This window comes from Necator americanus, chromosome V (genome assembly GCF_031761385.1).
Source record: "Necator americanus strain Aroian chromosome V, whole genome shotgun sequence".
Classification (NCBI taxonomy): domain Eukaryota; kingdom Metazoa; phylum Nematoda; class Chromadorea; order Rhabditida; family Ancylostomatidae; genus Necator; species Necator americanus.
Genome location: NC_087375.1, coordinates 911,909 through 929,539, shown reverse-complemented (window position 1 = coordinate 929,539; position 17,631 = coordinate 911,909). Strand labels below are relative to the sequence as shown.

At 39.0% G+C, this 17,631-nt stretch overlaps 1 protein-coding gene across 1 annotated transcript; it reads right to left on the bottom strand.

Moving 5' to 3' along the window:
- Positions 1-205: 205 nt before the first annotated feature.
- On the bottom strand, positions 206-15,055 carry RB195_012614 (uncharacterized protein; the record flags this gene model as incomplete). The annotated part of the gene is made up of 11 exons (XM_064202068.1): positions 206-298; positions 500-610; positions 2,383-2,477; positions 3,498-3,621; positions 5,421-5,499; positions 6,130-6,259; positions 6,356-6,454; positions 6,509-6,615; positions 6,681-6,765; positions 13,875-13,964; positions 14,914-15,055. 11 exons carry the CDS (start codon positions 15,053-15,055, stop codon positions 206-208), a joined length of 1,155 nt encoding a protein of 384 aa, XP_064057949.1.
- Positions 15,056-17,631: the final 2,576 nt, after the last annotated feature.

The following is a 17,631-nucleotide window of genomic DNA, read 5'->3' as shown; positions in this document are numbered from 1 at the left end:
TGCACAAAAACTGCAAGTGGAGGAAAATTTAAAGTCATACATATCGATATCGATGTCGATCTCATAACAGATATGCGTCAAATAATTTTCGAAAATTCCGCGGTTGAGTACTGTCTGCAACTGCACTGCTTGGGCACTCACTCATTCTCAGCTATTTGGCTGAGAAGCTACGACCGCATCCAGAAGAAGTGCTCCCCGACGCTGGCTAGAGATTGTCAACCGTGTTAAATCTCTTGATCTCTCCTGTAGATTTAGGAGGGGTTGATACCTCAGACAATGAGGCGTAGTCGGAACGGGTCTAAAAAGGTGAGTATTGGCCTTATCATGGGTTTTTTTGCGCTACAACTGAATCGATTCAAGGACAGAGTTGCGTTTCGAAAATTATGATGCCATTATTTTTTTTTACAATAAGTATAGAAAACAATATTTCTTTTACAATACGATTATGATTATCTTTCAACGATGGAGTGTAATTAGTAAATATGTACATACAACTCACCCCCAATTGACGCGGCCTAACTCTACGCTGTCGTTTCATTTCATCGTGGAAGCCTTCTTTTATTTGCTCGCATACGAAAAGAACTATCTTCGTCCAAGCCATTTGCGTGATCTGAAAGGAGAGATTAAATTATGTGAGGATGGTGCTCGAAAGTTGCGTTGGACTTGTATATTTGTCGAGTACATCATGACAACAACTCGAAAGAAAAAGGAATGCAAAGAGCCGTGTCCAGTAGATGAGTGAATGAGCGGACAATGAGAACTCGAGGAGGTTAGGTGGGAAACATTACGAAGGATATGGAGAGATGTTAGGTGAACAGTTGATCTGGGATGTAGCAATGCGACTTCATTTCGTAGAAACTGAAGAAGTTGGGCAAATAGACGAGACGATTAGAATTCTCTATTGCTGTGTCCCAGAAAAGTGCACTGCGGGCTCGAACAACTTGAATCCCATTGCAGAATTCATTGGTTTCTTTTGCTTTTGTTATTCTCATGAGTGACACACTAATCAATATGTATGTAGCGCCACCAGGAACTAATGGAGCTAGTGGCTCCTCTCCACGGAAACCACGGAAAATCCACTACTTGTATATTTGTCGAGTACATCATGACAGCAACTCGAAAGAAAACGGAAAGCAAAAAACCGCTTATGAGTAGATGAGTGAACGGACAATGAGAACCAGACGAGGTTAGGTAGGAAAATAGGAAAAAAAAAGGAACATTACGAAGGATAGAGAGTTGTAAGGTGACCAGTTGATCTGGAATGTAGCAATGCGACTTCATTTTAAAATTGAATAGAAATTTATGAACGTATGTGAACATACTATACAACTGAATATTAGCAGGACTGTGCGAGCCTAATTATTACCTGTTTGCTGCTTCTGATAAATAAAAATAGACATTTGAGTGCTCTAGGCATGCACGATCTGTAAAACTTGCTCAAAAATACGGCGGAAGATCACCCAGATATTGCTAAGGATTCTGCCATCAATTACACTGCCAAAGACGAACAGTCAAAGTCACATAAGTGAAATACGTAGAGGGAGCAAGTGATCCTCAGAGACAACATTCCATTTCGTTGCGCTGAACTATCCGACATTATTGACCCGAAGGTGGTCAACTCGCCCGGTGTCAATAGGCAGCTCAAGCCAGACGCTAACTCTTGCAGGATGCAGAACAGTGAAGGATGAACAGCTCTTGCTGAAGCTCTTGCTCTAGATCGACGTTGGGTACAAATGTATTCAAGGACGTCCTCGGCGAAGATCCGGGCAACCGCGACAGGCAATAATACTAGCCTAACCATTCCATCAAAGCAAGTCAGTATACAACAAATAATTTTGTGAATGTGAACTGCTGTCAGTGTTCTTATCGTCTCAGTCAAATCTGATACAAATTTAGTGATCACGGAGGAACTGGTGAGTACATATATCTATAGGGCAGCGAGAAGGAGCAGCAAATCCCGCTGATTCCTGATGTGCACCCTTAAAGGCGTCACCCCACGAATCTGAAGTGGTACGGATTTCAGGTGGAGTATTTTTATATGGGATAGTAGATTGTGGAGAGGAGGGTGATTCCGTCCATTTCTTTCTAATTGCCGTAAAAAATGGCGCGGATGATGCGGCGCCGCATAAGGCTGGCGCGCTCCAGTCGGACTCCTTGTGGAAAATAGCGCGCCAGAACGCCCGAAGCCGTGCCTTCCGGGTCGTTTTTTACGGCAATTAGGAAGAAATGGACGGAATCACCCCCTCTCCTTAAACTGTAATCCCGCACACGAATACTCCACCTGAAGTCCGTACCACCTCAGATTCGTGGAGTGATGCCTTTAATGTCAGAGAAGTGGATATTAAGGTGGAATTATAGCTGGTAAGTTGTTTGCTGGCTGACCTCTGTCCTATCCTTCTTTTCTCCCCATTCCAGTGTTCGTTCTATCATTGCAGAAGCGAATTGGTCTATGAGCGTGGCTCGGAAGGGACATCCATCTGCAATTACGTTCATCAATGGTAAATTTTGATAGAAAATATTTGTTTGTAGGCTTTTTAGATTACTACTGTAATCTAAAAGTAGCAAGAGTTTTCAACTTAGAACTTCCGGGTTTATCCAAATGCGGAGGGCAAATGCCATATAATTGTTTTTTTGTTATGTTAACACAACTTTAAGTGACATCTGTGTCAAATTTCATGACAGGAGCGTCAGTTGTTGATGAGTTACGGTTGCTGAGTTCTGTTTCCAAAGGTTCAATCATCGATGCGCTATCTCACGGTGTCTTGGTTGCTGGCGACTTTCTCTCGTCAAAAATTCCACTCGTTACTCAATCGCCGTATTCATGTTCATGATTTGGGTCCGCCTGACTTCTTTCTATTCCAGGAACTCAAAAAATCAGTTCGTGATCATCGTTTTGACTCGATTAAAAAGGTAAAAGCGGTGTCGAAGAAGGCGCTCAATCCCCCGTATGGAAATGGAGAATAACAAATGTTTCGAAGATTGGAAGAAGCGTTGGTATAAGTGTACATATTTCTGCCGAAGGAAAGTACGAGCACTTTGAAAGAAATTGAATAAACTTTGAAGTAACATGTCATTTTGAACTGCACTTTCTTCTCAACAAGATAGTTCTTTTGGTTTTTTATGCTGATTTAATTTTTGTGAATTTTTAGTTAGTAAGTGGAGTGTGAAGCCGATAAAAATGAGTATTTCAAACATCATCTTCTTTTTTCGTTCTTCTGTTTTTTTTTTCTGTGCACGAGTTTAAATTAAAAAAAACCATTATTTATGTTGTACTTATGTTCTCTTGTTATGCCAACGAGGTTTAGGTGAAACTTTTTTATTATTTATGCAAAATTAGTTTATTATATAATTTTGTAATATGTAATGGAATTTTATTACTTATTTTATTCATTTATTATATATTATTATATTTATATTTAATTTTATTACAAAATTCATTACTTATGCATTTATGGAACAACCTAATACTATGCAAGAAAATCTGAATGAGAACTTACATTGATCTCTAGTGGGGAACACATGTTTCTCTCCGGCATCCCGCATAGCAGCCACAGTAGCGTTAGCGCTGTCCAAATTCGCAATCAAGTCATCCATGATCGCGGTGAATGCCTGCGCATGCTTCTAGAACAAATAGGATCAAGAATCCAGGTAGAATCATATCCACATTTTGCAAATGGATGCATAGATGATCCTATCTTCACCTCTCCTAATCCCGCCTCAGAACTAATGAAACAAATCAAAGGAATCATAAGATACTTAACAAAATTTGTATATTTACCAATCTAACCGAACTCAATTTTTTTCCCAACAAACGCTGTCAGTAAAAATCATACTATCACATCTGCAGGAACCGGGCTGCATTTAAAACAAATGATCTGAGACCAAATAATAGACAAGACCAGATAATATAACTTTGTTATTTCTCCTTCAAATTGTCTCTGAAAATATATTGCTGTCATCGTGTCCAGTAAAATTTGTAGGAGACTCGTATCCGATTACCCTAGTCTGTCCCTATTCCTTCGAATCTTTAAAAGGGGATTTTCAAAGCAGAATAAGTATGCGGAAAAGTCTAAGAACACTTTTTTCCGCAAAAATATCTTAAGGGACTTTTGCAGGCAAGCTTTAAAGTGGGAAAAAATGTTTTGCGTCATCAACTCTCAACGTCACTACGAATTTTGTTCACAAACTCCTCTCAAACGACTATTTATTTCACACTTTGTTGTGAAGAATGTAGTTTAATAGCTTTAAATGACAATAACTGCGCTATAACATTTGATTCTACAAGTTGAAAAAAGATGAAACAATTGAAAAAAAACCATTCGCTCGAAACAACTATCGGAGTAGAGTCACTTGAGGAAGGTTTTTAGCTCTAAATGACCTTTTACCAAAGCTATCCACGGGCTATGAATGGGTCTTCTCGAAATCTTCAACAGGAATCAAGGTAGGCGATGAACACCGATCGAACTCGTAGATGAGTTCTGCTGCCCGGGCTGTATGCAGAGGAACAACCGCAGCTAGGCGAGAAAGATATTAGGGAAAAAAAGCACCAGACTCCTTAACGAAGTGCCTGTGATCGACACCCTTCAGCAACGAAGTTAAGCTGCGAATCTTCGTATCCGCGGTTCATTGCAGTCTGCGATCTCCCTTATCACGATGTACTTATCGGAGAATTGGGCACCATCGCCTACGGTGATGGAAAGGCTCGACCGAATGGAGAAAAGCTGCTCAGACGGCTGTTTGGCTATTTTTAGCCCAAGTTATGCTACAATGAAGATCTTCCCGCTGACGGTGATGTGGTATACCGGCGAATGACACGTGAAAGGTCACCACCAACACCTTACACCGACATCAAAAGTAGCTAAAGAAAGTTGTCTTCCTTCTTTGGTTATATGCTGAGAAGCCCAGCAGAATGCTCTGTTCAACGAGTTCTGAGGAGTTTGCCGGGTTCTAGCTGAAAGAAGACACCTGGCCGAAAACGGAATCCCAGAATAAGATGATGCAAGAGGATTTGAGGACACTCGGCGTGGTTAGGCACGTCAAGCGAGAACAGCGATGAGTGAATTGCCCATGTTCGACTGTCTTTGAATCTCGGCATATTGAAAGTAGTTGAAGGTAGTTTTAAATTGATTTTCCTGAGCTGTAGCCAAGATTGTTATTGATAGTCTTTATTAAACAACGGCTAACGTTTCGGCGTTATCGCCTTCGATGAATGGATTGTTCCTGTGCTTTGCAGATCAGATCGATAGTGTTGGCCAGAGCTACGTTCAAGGACGACACGCCTGGGCAAAGATGATCAACCCGCCGACTAAGCCAAAGTCAAAGCCCAGTGATAATCCAATTGTAAATTTTCGTTTAGTAATACATCATCAAGAAACAATAGGTCTGCAAATGTATTCGCGAATTATTACTGTTGTACTTACCTTCAATCGCTCATGCCCCGCATTCTTGGCTCCGTGCATCATTATTGTTCGGATTTCGGAATTTTTGAAGAATGAGTTCCTGAACGAAAAGAAATACTGAGTCGATTTTGCAAGAGGAAATGTACAATAACTTGCATTACTTTCTAAACTTAGATGCACTTCTTCGAGATCATTTTCTTATTTGATCTACATAGGTTGTTAGAAAGAAATGCGAAGTTGAAAGCAGAGCGATAAAAGTGGAGGTTTGCAACTTCGAAATCCGTATTATAATTGACCTAGCACTCACAAGCAAATCGTTGAAAAGAAAAAAGGAAAGCAAAAAATGTGAGAAAGTTCTTGTTGAAAAGATTTGAATACCGGAGAATTGAGAAAAAGAAAAATTTGCAAATGAGGAATAAAATGTAGTTCATTCATAGTCAAAGCTGAGTAGATGCACTCGGTGAGTGGTCATCCGTGTGAAAACTTTCGGGCTCAGCTATTGGAGATCAAAAGTCAGAGCAGTTTTTCAAACCGTTCTAACAAAATGAAATAGATTTGCAGTATTTTATTTCTCTTCAAAGAAACTAGTACTGTAAGAAAAGTTGGCAATTAGGGGCTTTGCTAAGTGCTAAGTTTTAATACCAATAATATTCTGATTCACTAGCATCTATTAGCAAAGGTAGCGGTAGTGCACTCTTGATATCTGCATTATTTGATGGTTGTTTTGTACCTGAAGATGCTTAGAGCTGGTTCGAGAGATCCTTGATTTCGAGCGTGAGCCCATGTCTTTCGGACAAGGAGTATTTGAGCAGAGGTCAAACATAGAGACGTTGAAACCAGCGGCATACTTGTCTGGATGGCTGCAAATGTTCGGTTTAAAGAATCCTATAACATGAGCTTCGTCTGCACATTCACTTCTACAAATACATCTGGAAAGAAAATTAGAATGGTCGAACCATGAGAACTGCTTGAGGTGGCCTTCTCTTTTGATAGTTGTGAACGCAGAGGTGAAACTCCATTTTTTGCGCTTTTCGTCGATGCGCTTTTCACAACGGCTGAATGTCGCTCGTTTTGGGTTCGTGTGGAGACGTTGCTGCTTTCGCTCGTACCTTTCTCCGGTAAATGTACAGAAGAGACAGACTTATGGTTCAGTGCTCCGTCCTTGTGCATGTTGCTAATTCCGATACCTGTGCTGTGCGTTCGACAAACAGAAAGTCTGAAAGTCGTGGGAGAATTGAACACTACTATGACACCAATGATTTTTGTGAACCTAATGCTTACTGGCTTCTTGGAGTTGTCGCCTCGGCACAACTTGATGCTCGGCTTCTCGATGACGCCTCTTCAGAGGAGAGCTCTTTCGTGTCGTCTGAAAATTCGGCTGTGTAGACGAAGAATCTGCTTCATTCACATCCGTTAATAATTTCGACTATTCTTCACGTCAGGATGTACTCCTGCTTAGCAAAATCAAAGGAACAGTTAAAGGCAGACCACGAATCTGAAGTGGTACGGATTTCAGGTGGAGCATTTGTATACGGAGTAGTAGACAATGGAGAGAAGGGTGATTCGGTCCATTTCTTCTTAATTGCCGCAAAAAACGGCCCGGAAGATACGGCTTCGAGCGATCCGGCGCGCTATTTTCTACAAGGAGTTCGATTGGAGCGCGCCAGCCTTGTGCACGCGCCGCATATTCCGGGCCCAATTAGCAAGAAATGGACGGAATCACCCCCCCTCTCCTTAGTCTACGATCCCGTATACGAATACTCCACCTTAAATCCGTACTACCCGAGACTCTTGGGGTGATGCCTTTAAGTTGCGAATTGGAATTCCTATCTGACAAAGAAAAATGATTCAGCAATACGTAGGAGTCTAAGGTGGTAGAAAAATAGAAATGAGAGAAATAATGTAAACATTAATAAAACAATAACATAAAACATTGGAAATAAAAAATAGGTGTTGATTTTTCAAAGTAACCTCCGATTTGGTGACATTAAGTACACGTGTTTAAGAGAGCATCGCAAATACGTAGTAATAGATCTACATCAACAAAGAATAATATTTCATTATTTCGTTCATTATTTCATTATTTTTCCAATCAGAAATCAAATTTTTTCAGTCAATCCCAGTCAGCCACCACAGATTTCGTCGAATTCGGTCAGCATTTATTCCGCTTCACTTGACTACATGTTTTCAGAACGATGCCATCAGCAAAGCGGAAATGGTGTAGCTGCCTATCATCAACCTTCACCCCATGTCGTACCATTCCAGTTTTCGCGTTGCGTTCTCGAGAGTGGCTGTGAATATTTTGGGTGAGATTGTATCATCCTGTTGGACCCCCCTCTTCACGTCAATGATGATATTCTTGTAGAATGGGGGAATTCTGGACGGGAAGTTACTGTACAACTCTCGAAGCACCTTTATGTACTGAGTACGGACGCCTTGGTTGTTCAAGGCTTCCATGACCGCTTCCGTCTCAACTGAATCGAATGCCTTCTTCAAGCCGATGAAGGTGGAACAGAGCGGCATCTTGTACTTTCGTGATACCTTGTTGAGTTTCGAAGAAAAAAAACACATTTGGAAATACGGAGAGTATAAAAATTTGCTACTCACGATCTTTTCTTTTGGATAGCGGAACTCACTTACACACTGCAGGACCGTTTACGGATATCCCCAACAATTTCATGAACGTGGAATTCGACCACAGCGCCCGGCTTGTAACATGCATCACTGAGATCTGCCGACTTTGATATTCGCCACCGCTATACATACGTTACGTCGACGGAACTTGTAACTGCGCACAACAAAAGAGAAATTTTGGAACTGAAAGAACTACTCAACCCTTTGACGACAGCCGCGCTTTTTTTTTTGCTCGCACGAGACAATGTGGCTCAAGGTTACCCGCACACTTTTCAAAGGCTACTTTTCATGATATCCCATTTCCCTTTTCCCTTTCAAAGTTTTTTTTTACACTTACTGAACTTTTTATTACTTATTTTTACTATTTCCTTGTTAAAATATGGCTCGCAGTAGCGGATGCGCGTTAGATACACGAGAAAAAACGCGCTGTCATCGATAGATTTAAATTTCTGTCGCGTTTAAGTGTAGTAGTAATAAATTACGTTACTTATTGGAAGAACCTTGCAGATCGACCTCACTGGAAATTACTGAAAATTCGGAGAAGCTCAGTTGTTACCTAAAATCCAAGTATATGCGTTAGAAGTCGCAGCAGCCCTCACAGGCTTGGAAGTAACGTCTTATCCATTGCCCGACGAGTGAAAGCTGGCTCGCTGAATTGAAAATCTGCTTTGAATTCGTTTTCGGAGGGAAGCGTGGCGTAATGCGAGAATTTGGTTATTTCCGTATTGCGGCGGATAATGATCCAGGATAAACGCTTCCTGTGAGGCGGGTTTCACTGGTGGTTCGCCCACGGCCCGAGCAGAACTGATTGATGTTAACCGCTTTCGTTATATGTTTCGTTTGAACTAGAATCCGAGAAAGAGATGTTGATCTTCTTGAAAAAAATGGAAAACTGAAATTTGAGAAGAATCGGAACGCTTGTTTCGAATTATATTTGTATGCTTATTGGACAGAGAATGGCTTGAATGTCACTTGAATATTTTAGAAGAGAACTTTTTTCAGGTTCTCCTCTCAGTTTTCTCGGATTTATTGCAGATAATATTTGGAGAATAACGATGAAGAAATAACAGATCATTGATTAAAAATAATCAAGATTTATATATTAGTAATCAATCAGTTGTGTTAGCCGTCGTTTGTAAATATCTCTACTTGTCATTTTAATCATCATCTTCAGTAAAAATACTAAACTGCTCTGAAAGCTTAATGATTTGATCTACGTGACCAGAATTCTGGACACCATTCAAAATGTAAGACAGAGTGTTGCTGAAAAAAAATCCTTCAACATGAATTTGAGTGCAACGCCAGCAGATGGGTATATCTCCAACTTCGTTGGAAAGGAATCAAGGAACACTGGATCTATTCCCGTACAGGACGAAAGTTGTGCAGCATTGTGCAGTAAGTTACAAAAAACTCTAGAGGGACCTACAAAAATTATCAACTGTAATTCAGCTACCACGTAAGCAAAACGACAAAAAATTTATGAATGATTCTTTAAGCAATATGATGCTATGTGAATGATTGAGCAGCATATAGCTTCAAGATCACCTCAATTTTAAAAGCCTTCACCTCACGAATCTGAAGTGGTACGGATTTCCGGTGGAGTATTCGTATACGGGATCGTAGATTATGGAGAAAAGAGAGATTTCATCCATTTCTTCCTAATTACGGTAAAAAGCGGCCCAAAAGACACGGCTTCGAGCGCTATTTTCTACAAGGAGTTCGATTGGAGCGCGCCAGCTTTGTGGAGCGCGCCGCATCCGCCAGCTCAGATTCGTGTGGTGATGCCTTTAGGTTAGTTTAACGAGAGGAACGCTGCGCAAATAGATATATTTAATGTTCGCCAATAATAATCGCTTATAATCGCATATGTATAGACGACTAATATGTGATGAGTTTTTTCATGAGGAAATTTGAGTGTTGTGAGTAAAAACAAAGTTAAAAGTTTGAAGTAAAAACAAGGTTACGATGAAATTGTTGAAAGCGCAATGGTGAAAGCGAAGGAGGAATGTCCACAAATTTTTGGTTGGTGGTCGGGAAAAGATGTTGTTAGACCGATCGGCGCTGGCGAGTTAACGTCGTTGGAAAATCGACATATAATTCAAATGTTACACTATGTAGATGTTGAGGTAGCTATGTTGAAGGCAGTTACAGTAATGATATGCAAGCATTATCGATATGAAGTATAGTAGGAATCTTTTATATTGTGGAGTCAAGTAATTACAGTACTTAAGAGAAAAAAGAGCAAGAATTAATGAAAGTATATTTCTTATTCATTTCAAACCCATAGACCAGCAATTTTCAACTGCATATCCAAAAACCCATTTCAAAATTTCAAAATTTCAATAGGATTTATGCTTGTCCGCTTTTTTTTCCAGAGAATTGAATCGTGGCGGATACGCAATGAAACTGCAGATTTTTATTTTATAGGAATCTTACGTTCACTTCAAATCGTATAACTAAAAATTGAAAGCAGCACACCAGGATTCCGCAAGAATTCGTGGGAAAAACTGAAGACGCGGTTGAGGATTGCGGATCCGAGGTGGTCCGTTCATCTCTTCGTAATTCTCGCAGAAAAAAAATTGGCGTGGAAAGCGTTTTAGCTTCTAAGAAGTACGTTAGAACGCCTCTCTACGTATATGGTCCCCTCAGCATGGTCCCTAATCGTGAAACCACTCCGGATCCCGTAACGTACAACTCCATCTTTATCATTTCTCGTGGATTTTTTCACCAAATCAGATTCGTGGTATGCGTTATAGTAGTTATTACTCCATCATTAAATTCACGGGAATAAGCTGAATTAAGCGATATGAGTTAAGTGAGAGCTAAAAAAAGCTTAAAAAAAGAAAACTAACAGTTATGGGCATATAAAGGGTATGATAAGGACCAATGCGATAAGTGGTTTTTTTTTCAGAAGTAGTTTTACGAGACGATGTTGTGTTTTGTAGGCGTGTCTTAGTGACGGAATCACTCTTGAGGTTGACAGTACCCGAGAATGGGGCAAGTGATACTTAAAAAACAAGGCTAGCGCGCCCCAATCGAACTCCTTGTAGAAAATAGCGGGCCGGAACCCCCGAAGCTGTATCTACCGGGTCGTTTTTTTACGGCAATTAGGAAGAAATGGACGAAATCACCCTCCTCTCCATAATCTACGATCCCGTATACGAATACTCCACCCGAAATCCGTACCACCTCAGATTCGTGGAGTGATGCCTTTAAAGGCAGCCTATAGATTTTTCCACCCCGCAATAAATTGTGCCAAATATGTGCACGATTTCAACTGCATGAAATTCATTTCTTTAATGAATTGAACGCAAAAAAAACTTAATAGCGAATAGTGGCTTATATTTATGCTCTATTGCTTAGCGCGGAATGAAAAGTAAAAAAAGTAGTTTGAAAATGAATAAATTTTTACGAAAGGACCACGCAGACCGAATAAATAATGTGGATCTTTTGATTGCATTGAAGAACCATGTATTTCTCGTCACGGACAAACAAAATTCTTGTTTTTAATTTTTTTTTTTGATTTGGTTTTTGAATGCGAAAAAAATGTGGATTTGTGGAACGGGGAGTTTTGGAAAAAGAAGCGCTGATATCCTATTAAAATTAGAAAGAATTGTGTAAAATAAGAGAAAAAAGTGTTTAAAGCTAGGAAAATATTAATTGTCTTAATCTTGGAGAATAGCGCGTCTATGGAATGCTCGATTATTTGTCCATTCGCAAAATACATTTCTTTCTTATTTCCATTTTTTGTAAGTAACGAAATATGAAAGGTTAGGATTCTGTTTGCGCTTTATCCACGCGCAGAATTGTAGTTCGTGCCAATTCCAATTTCCATTTTACGACAAAGGCGACAAATATCTGCACTTCAAAAACTAATGGATTTTCAATGTGCTTTGAAATTTTTACCTTTTATGCGTTTCAAATGCTGCATTAGTGATGTCCTTCGAGTATTTGTTTGGTTATCTCGACATATTTTTAAATATGATGAAATTTTTGAAAGCGAAGAAAATGTGGATTTGTGGAACAGTGAATTTTGGAAAAGGAAGCGCTGAAAATCTACTAAAATCAAAAAGAATTGTATAAAATGAGAGAAAATAAATGTTTTAGGTTAAGAAAAACATAGACTGTCTTAATTTTGAAGAATAGCGCGTCTATGGAATGCTGGATTATTTGTTCATTCGCAAAATATATTTTTTTTCTTATTCCCATCGGAGTTTTGAAAATGGAATACTCTGGAAAGGTGGAAAAATCGTTTAAAATCTTTGACGCCTTATGATTATCGAGTTATTATGCAGTAGAAAAAAAAACTTTACAACTATATAGCTGTAGCTGTGTGAAAAATCCGCAGAGCAACGAAGGAGCAACAATGATCCCGGAGCGAATAATCAAGACTGTTCAGGAGGGCTGAATTCTGGATGAATCTGACAATTCTTAGAATTGGCACCATGACAACGGGTTTTTTTTTTGAGGAAAATGTCATAGGTATTAGAAAAGGTGCTTTAATTTAAAAACCATTGGACCTCTAACGGAGTTGCAATGTTCTAAGCAACGAAGGAGTGGGTGCTCAAATTGCGCGAGACATGAACGCTTAAAGGCATCACTCCACAAATCTGAGGTGGCACGGATTTCAGGTGGAGCATTCGTATACGTATATATAGGTAATCTACGACCCCGTATGCGAATACTCCACCGCAAATCTGTACCACTCCAAATTCGTGGGATGATGCCTTTAAAGAGGTGACTGATAGGATTGCTGTGGTTGGACAAAATAATTATTATATTTGTGGTAAGCACGGTTATAGGAACCTCATGTCGGGAGTTTTTCATGCGTCTGGAGCTAAAGTGCGTATTAAAGCAGCAATACCGGATGATAGGATGGATATCGTCATGTAAAAAGTAGCCTATGATCTAGGGCGATTTTAAAAACAGTACAAAATCTAGCCTAAACCGGTCCATCCAGATCCTGAAATTCTTTCTGCTTTATATATATTGGCATGTATAGAGCATAGGTACTGACCTATTGAATTATAGTTATTGTTATTACTATTAACATCACATGTGTAATAACATAATAAGTAATAGTAATAGTAATAGTAGTATAATAAGTAATGTAATATAAGGTAACGGGCTATGGAACATTGACAAATGAATGGACTCTGTGCGAACTCTCCATGTAGATCGGAAAGATTTGAACAGAGCTAAACTCGAAGATATTGTGCCCCGACGAAGAAATACCAAAAACACCAAAAATATATAGTAACAATATACTAGTATAATAAATACTACAGAAACTCACACAATGAGAGCAAAAGCAGTTTAGGAGGACGTTTCACTTTAGCTGGGAAAGCTGGAGACGTTTTTGCGCAAACTTGCGAATTTGTACTCCCAAGACTTTAAGTGGAACACACCGCCCACCGCCATTGCACTATTTCTTTTTCTTTTCTATTTTTTTTTAAATTTCATGCCTGTCAAAAGTGATGAAAGGTTTTTCTTTATGGATTTGTCCTGTCATTTCTAAATCCACTTCATTGTTTCTAGAACTTTTCTTAAGATATTTAAAATAAGAGCGGAAAGAAATTTCTTTTGCATGTTCTAACTTTGACAAATCCCCCATTTCCCCGTAAAATTAGGAGCGTTAGCCATTGCAAATCGAATATTTTCTTTGAATGAAAGGAAATTGCAAAACAGCCGGCTGCGTCTCCGGCACAATGTACGCACTTTCGTCGATTTCTACACCATGACGACAGCATAACGACACTGCACTTTTCCGCTGAGCAAACAGATACCATATGGTAAACACATTTAATGATACTCAAATAAAATGAAAAAAACCACACCTACCTCTTGATGGATCGTCGAAATGTTGATCGGATGCGGATGAAAAGGATTCGCTACGGGAAAATGTTTCATGAGGTCCATGGGAATTTTTACCTACATAAATACATACATAAAAAATACTAAAAATAGTAGTTACAATGTTAGATAACTTATCCACTGCGGGATCTGAGACCACCCAATTGGCGCAGCCAAACAACAATAAGTGATTTTTCAGTTTTCGACAATTAAGCAAAATTTTTGACCACATCGAGGATATTTGTAAAAGGATTTGTAAAATTAGATTTGATTTAGATTAGATTTAGATTGATTACATTTGATTTAGACATGTAAAAAAAACGTCGAGGCATCAGCGTGCGGCTTAAATCAACGCCATCTTCGAAGGTTTCCATGCCATATTCGTGAAAAAACCCCTTACAGTCATGGATTTGAGCACAACATCTTATTCTTCCATGTAACAGCGAGATTGGTTTTCCAAATCTAAAACGGTCCCAAGAGAATTTCTCTCGGACGTTCCGAGCATAAATTACTGTAAAACTCTGCGGAAAGACTACGGTACGGAACTGGTGTAAAAGTCTAGCAAATACCAAATCTTTTCCATTTCAAACAAATGACGGAGCACGTTACTGGTATCGTGAGTAAAGCAGTATAAGAGGTAGTGAAATTGTATTGTTTAGGGGAAAATGATGTCGTTTTGAGGTAAGTTAATTTCAGTGAATTTTTCTCTTCTTAAAATCAAAAATCATCTTAATTTCATAGCTTTCGAATTAGAAATTTCCCAGTCAAGTGTCAAATGGTCGTCAAGAAATTTATGGGACCCTTTTAGATTTGGAAAACCATTTCGCTGTCACATCTGTAATAAAGGTGACTACGCCACTGAAAGGGAACGAAAATATTTTAGTAACTGTTTTAAAAAAATAGAATAAAAATATTCCGATGCCCCCTAACGCTTGGCTAGGTAATTCAAAACAGCTCACTGTTCGTTTTTTTTTTTGCAAGCTGAATGGTTCTTCACAGAAAAGAGATGAACTCGGCGAAAACGTACTTCTTCTTGGCGTTTCCAAGGAAGGAAGTGCACTAATGGATCGTGGCACAGCATGCGGCTCCTCGATGTGAAGGAAAGTTTGGTGTGATTTTGATCCAACCACTCCTCGAGGCGGTGATGGTTTTGCGGACTGATTTCCCATCTGAACGGAAAGAAATCGGCAAACACCGGTGGTCGGGACTAGGCAGAGGAGCTATAAAGCGAGCGAATTGAGGAAAAAAAAGCGTTTTTTGACATGAGGGAAAGAAGAGAAACCACAGAAAGATGGTATAATTCTGTAAATTTCACAAATCAACAACATAAGTATTTTTTTGTAACACTTTAATGTAGTTAACATCGCAAAAGCTTATCACTACAAACGAAAAAAGAGTGCCCTTCCATTGGGAGCACACATCCCAGGAATCATTCAACTATTTGACTTCGGATAACCCAGAACGATGATCAACAAGAACAAAAAAAAGAAAGAAAAAAAGAAAGAATAGACGGACGGCAAAGAACAGAATTTTTGCTGTTGATTAGTCTTTTCACGATGTGTGCAAACGTATCCATTCTAGCGGAAAGAAAAATTCTTAACACTGCAGTTTCTTCGGAAAATCCTTAACGCTAAAAGGGAAGAAATCGACTTTCCTGCAAATGAAGAGGAACAAGAATTGGTGTAATGTAACGAAGGAACTCCGTTGATACATATATTGATTTTGAATTGGTTTTCAGGCTACTAGTGTGAAATTTTATCGAAACAATAACCGTTCCGATTCTGATTAATTTTCTCCACGGAAATTCTCCGATGAAGAGCTCTTTTAGCCCTCACTTTTGCCATATTATTTTTGGGAAAAGTGAGAGGTTTCTGTCAATTTTGTCAAAAATTCTGATTTTCCGTAGGAGTAGAATTACCTCGTAGTTGCAGCAACGTAATTCCCTAACAAAAAGTTTCTCTCGCATTAGAATAGAATCATTCACAGAGACGGTAACTTACCTGGATTAAACATAAAAAAGCTGTTGTTATAATGTCCATAAAAATGGGAGAATGGTCTTTTTTTGGCTCTCCATACAGCAATCATATTATTATTTCCATTTGTTGATTAATTTGATTTTATTTCTTTGAATCCATGGGAATTAAAAAAATGTAGATTTATTCAGTACATTGTTCTACTCCACTCAAGCGCAGCAAAGCTAATCGTTCTTCCATTAAACCTCATACGATACCGAATCGAAGTGAAAAGTTGGCGAATCCTTTTTAAAGAGTTCCAATATCATTTAATGCATTCTTAAGGATTCCATTTAAGCTTCTATTTAATGGAGATGGTAATGGAAACGAAAAATTTGCATATTTGTTTTTTGAATTCGGGAAAGTGAATAAGTAGAGTGCTATATACATAGGGTATCCTAAAATTTGAGCAAAATTCGAATCAAATAGAATTGAATAGAAACATAAAGTACATGGGATAGGGTTATGAATGGACTAGCATCCACAAAGTGTCACAAGTTGGGGCGGATTTCGGGTTCGAAGCGTCATGGGACTATAAATTTTTGAAAATGGGACTGGACAAGCAGTTACTGTTACTGGTGCTCAATATCGCGACATGATGCCTGCTCTCAGCACCTAGTGCTTAAAGACATCACCGAGTGATCCGGCGCGCTATTTTCTACAACGAGTTCGATTGGAGCGCGCCAGCCTTGTGCACGCGCCGCATCTTCCGGGTTGTTTTTTACGGCAAAGAAATGGATGGAATCCCCCTCCTCTCCATAATTTACTATCCCGTATACGAATACTCCACCTGAAACCCGTACCACCTCGGAATCGTGGGGCGATGCCTTTAATGCTTAAATTGGATACAATTGGTATGGAGGTGGAGCACATGTTGTTTCAACAAGATACTGCGACATTATCGTACAGGCGGCGAAACAATCCAATTAATCCATGAGAGATCCCCCTGGTGGTGTACTCTCCTGGTTTCGCTGGTCGACCAAAAAGTGTCTATGTGCCAGTAAAATTATGGAGGTCATTTCCCCTATGTGCTATTCCATACATAACCATATCCTATAAGTTTCACGTTTCAACTAAGAGATGTACATTGAAAAACTGTGTGTTTCCATTTTATCCATATCTTGCGTAAACTCTGTAAAATCCTGTATTTTTATACTTTAAATAATTCATTATAAATTTACTCAAATTCCTATATATTACAATTTTGGAGCAGTAAGTAACGACGAGTATCGTTGAAAAAGAATATTTTCTACAACATAAAGATTAGTTCCGTCACTGGGCACAAACTCACAGATATTCAAACGAAATTAGGGAGGATGTAAAATTGTTAAAGAGAAATAATAACAGGAACAGATCTAATTTATAAAAAAAAGTCAGATACGAAATTGAAAAGTCTTTGGGCGTCAAATGTTCTTCATTTCCCAAGGGATAAAAATTTTCGTCTACATAGCAAAGAATAGAGCTGAAGAAAAAAAAGAGGAGGAAAAAAAGAAAGAAAGTGCACTGAGATGTGTTTGCACAGTTTATTTGTCAAAGAAACGTAAAGTTGTTAGATTTTTAAATATTCAAAACTATTATTTTTGACATTATTTTGAGCTGTTTCTGGAATGTTATAGGATGGCCCAAGAGCAGAAACGCGTTGCTATTAAATAATTGATTTCTCTTCGCAAATTTCTATCAAAATACTCCATCCCATGAGGACGAACATCTTCTGTAATAAGGGATAAATATTA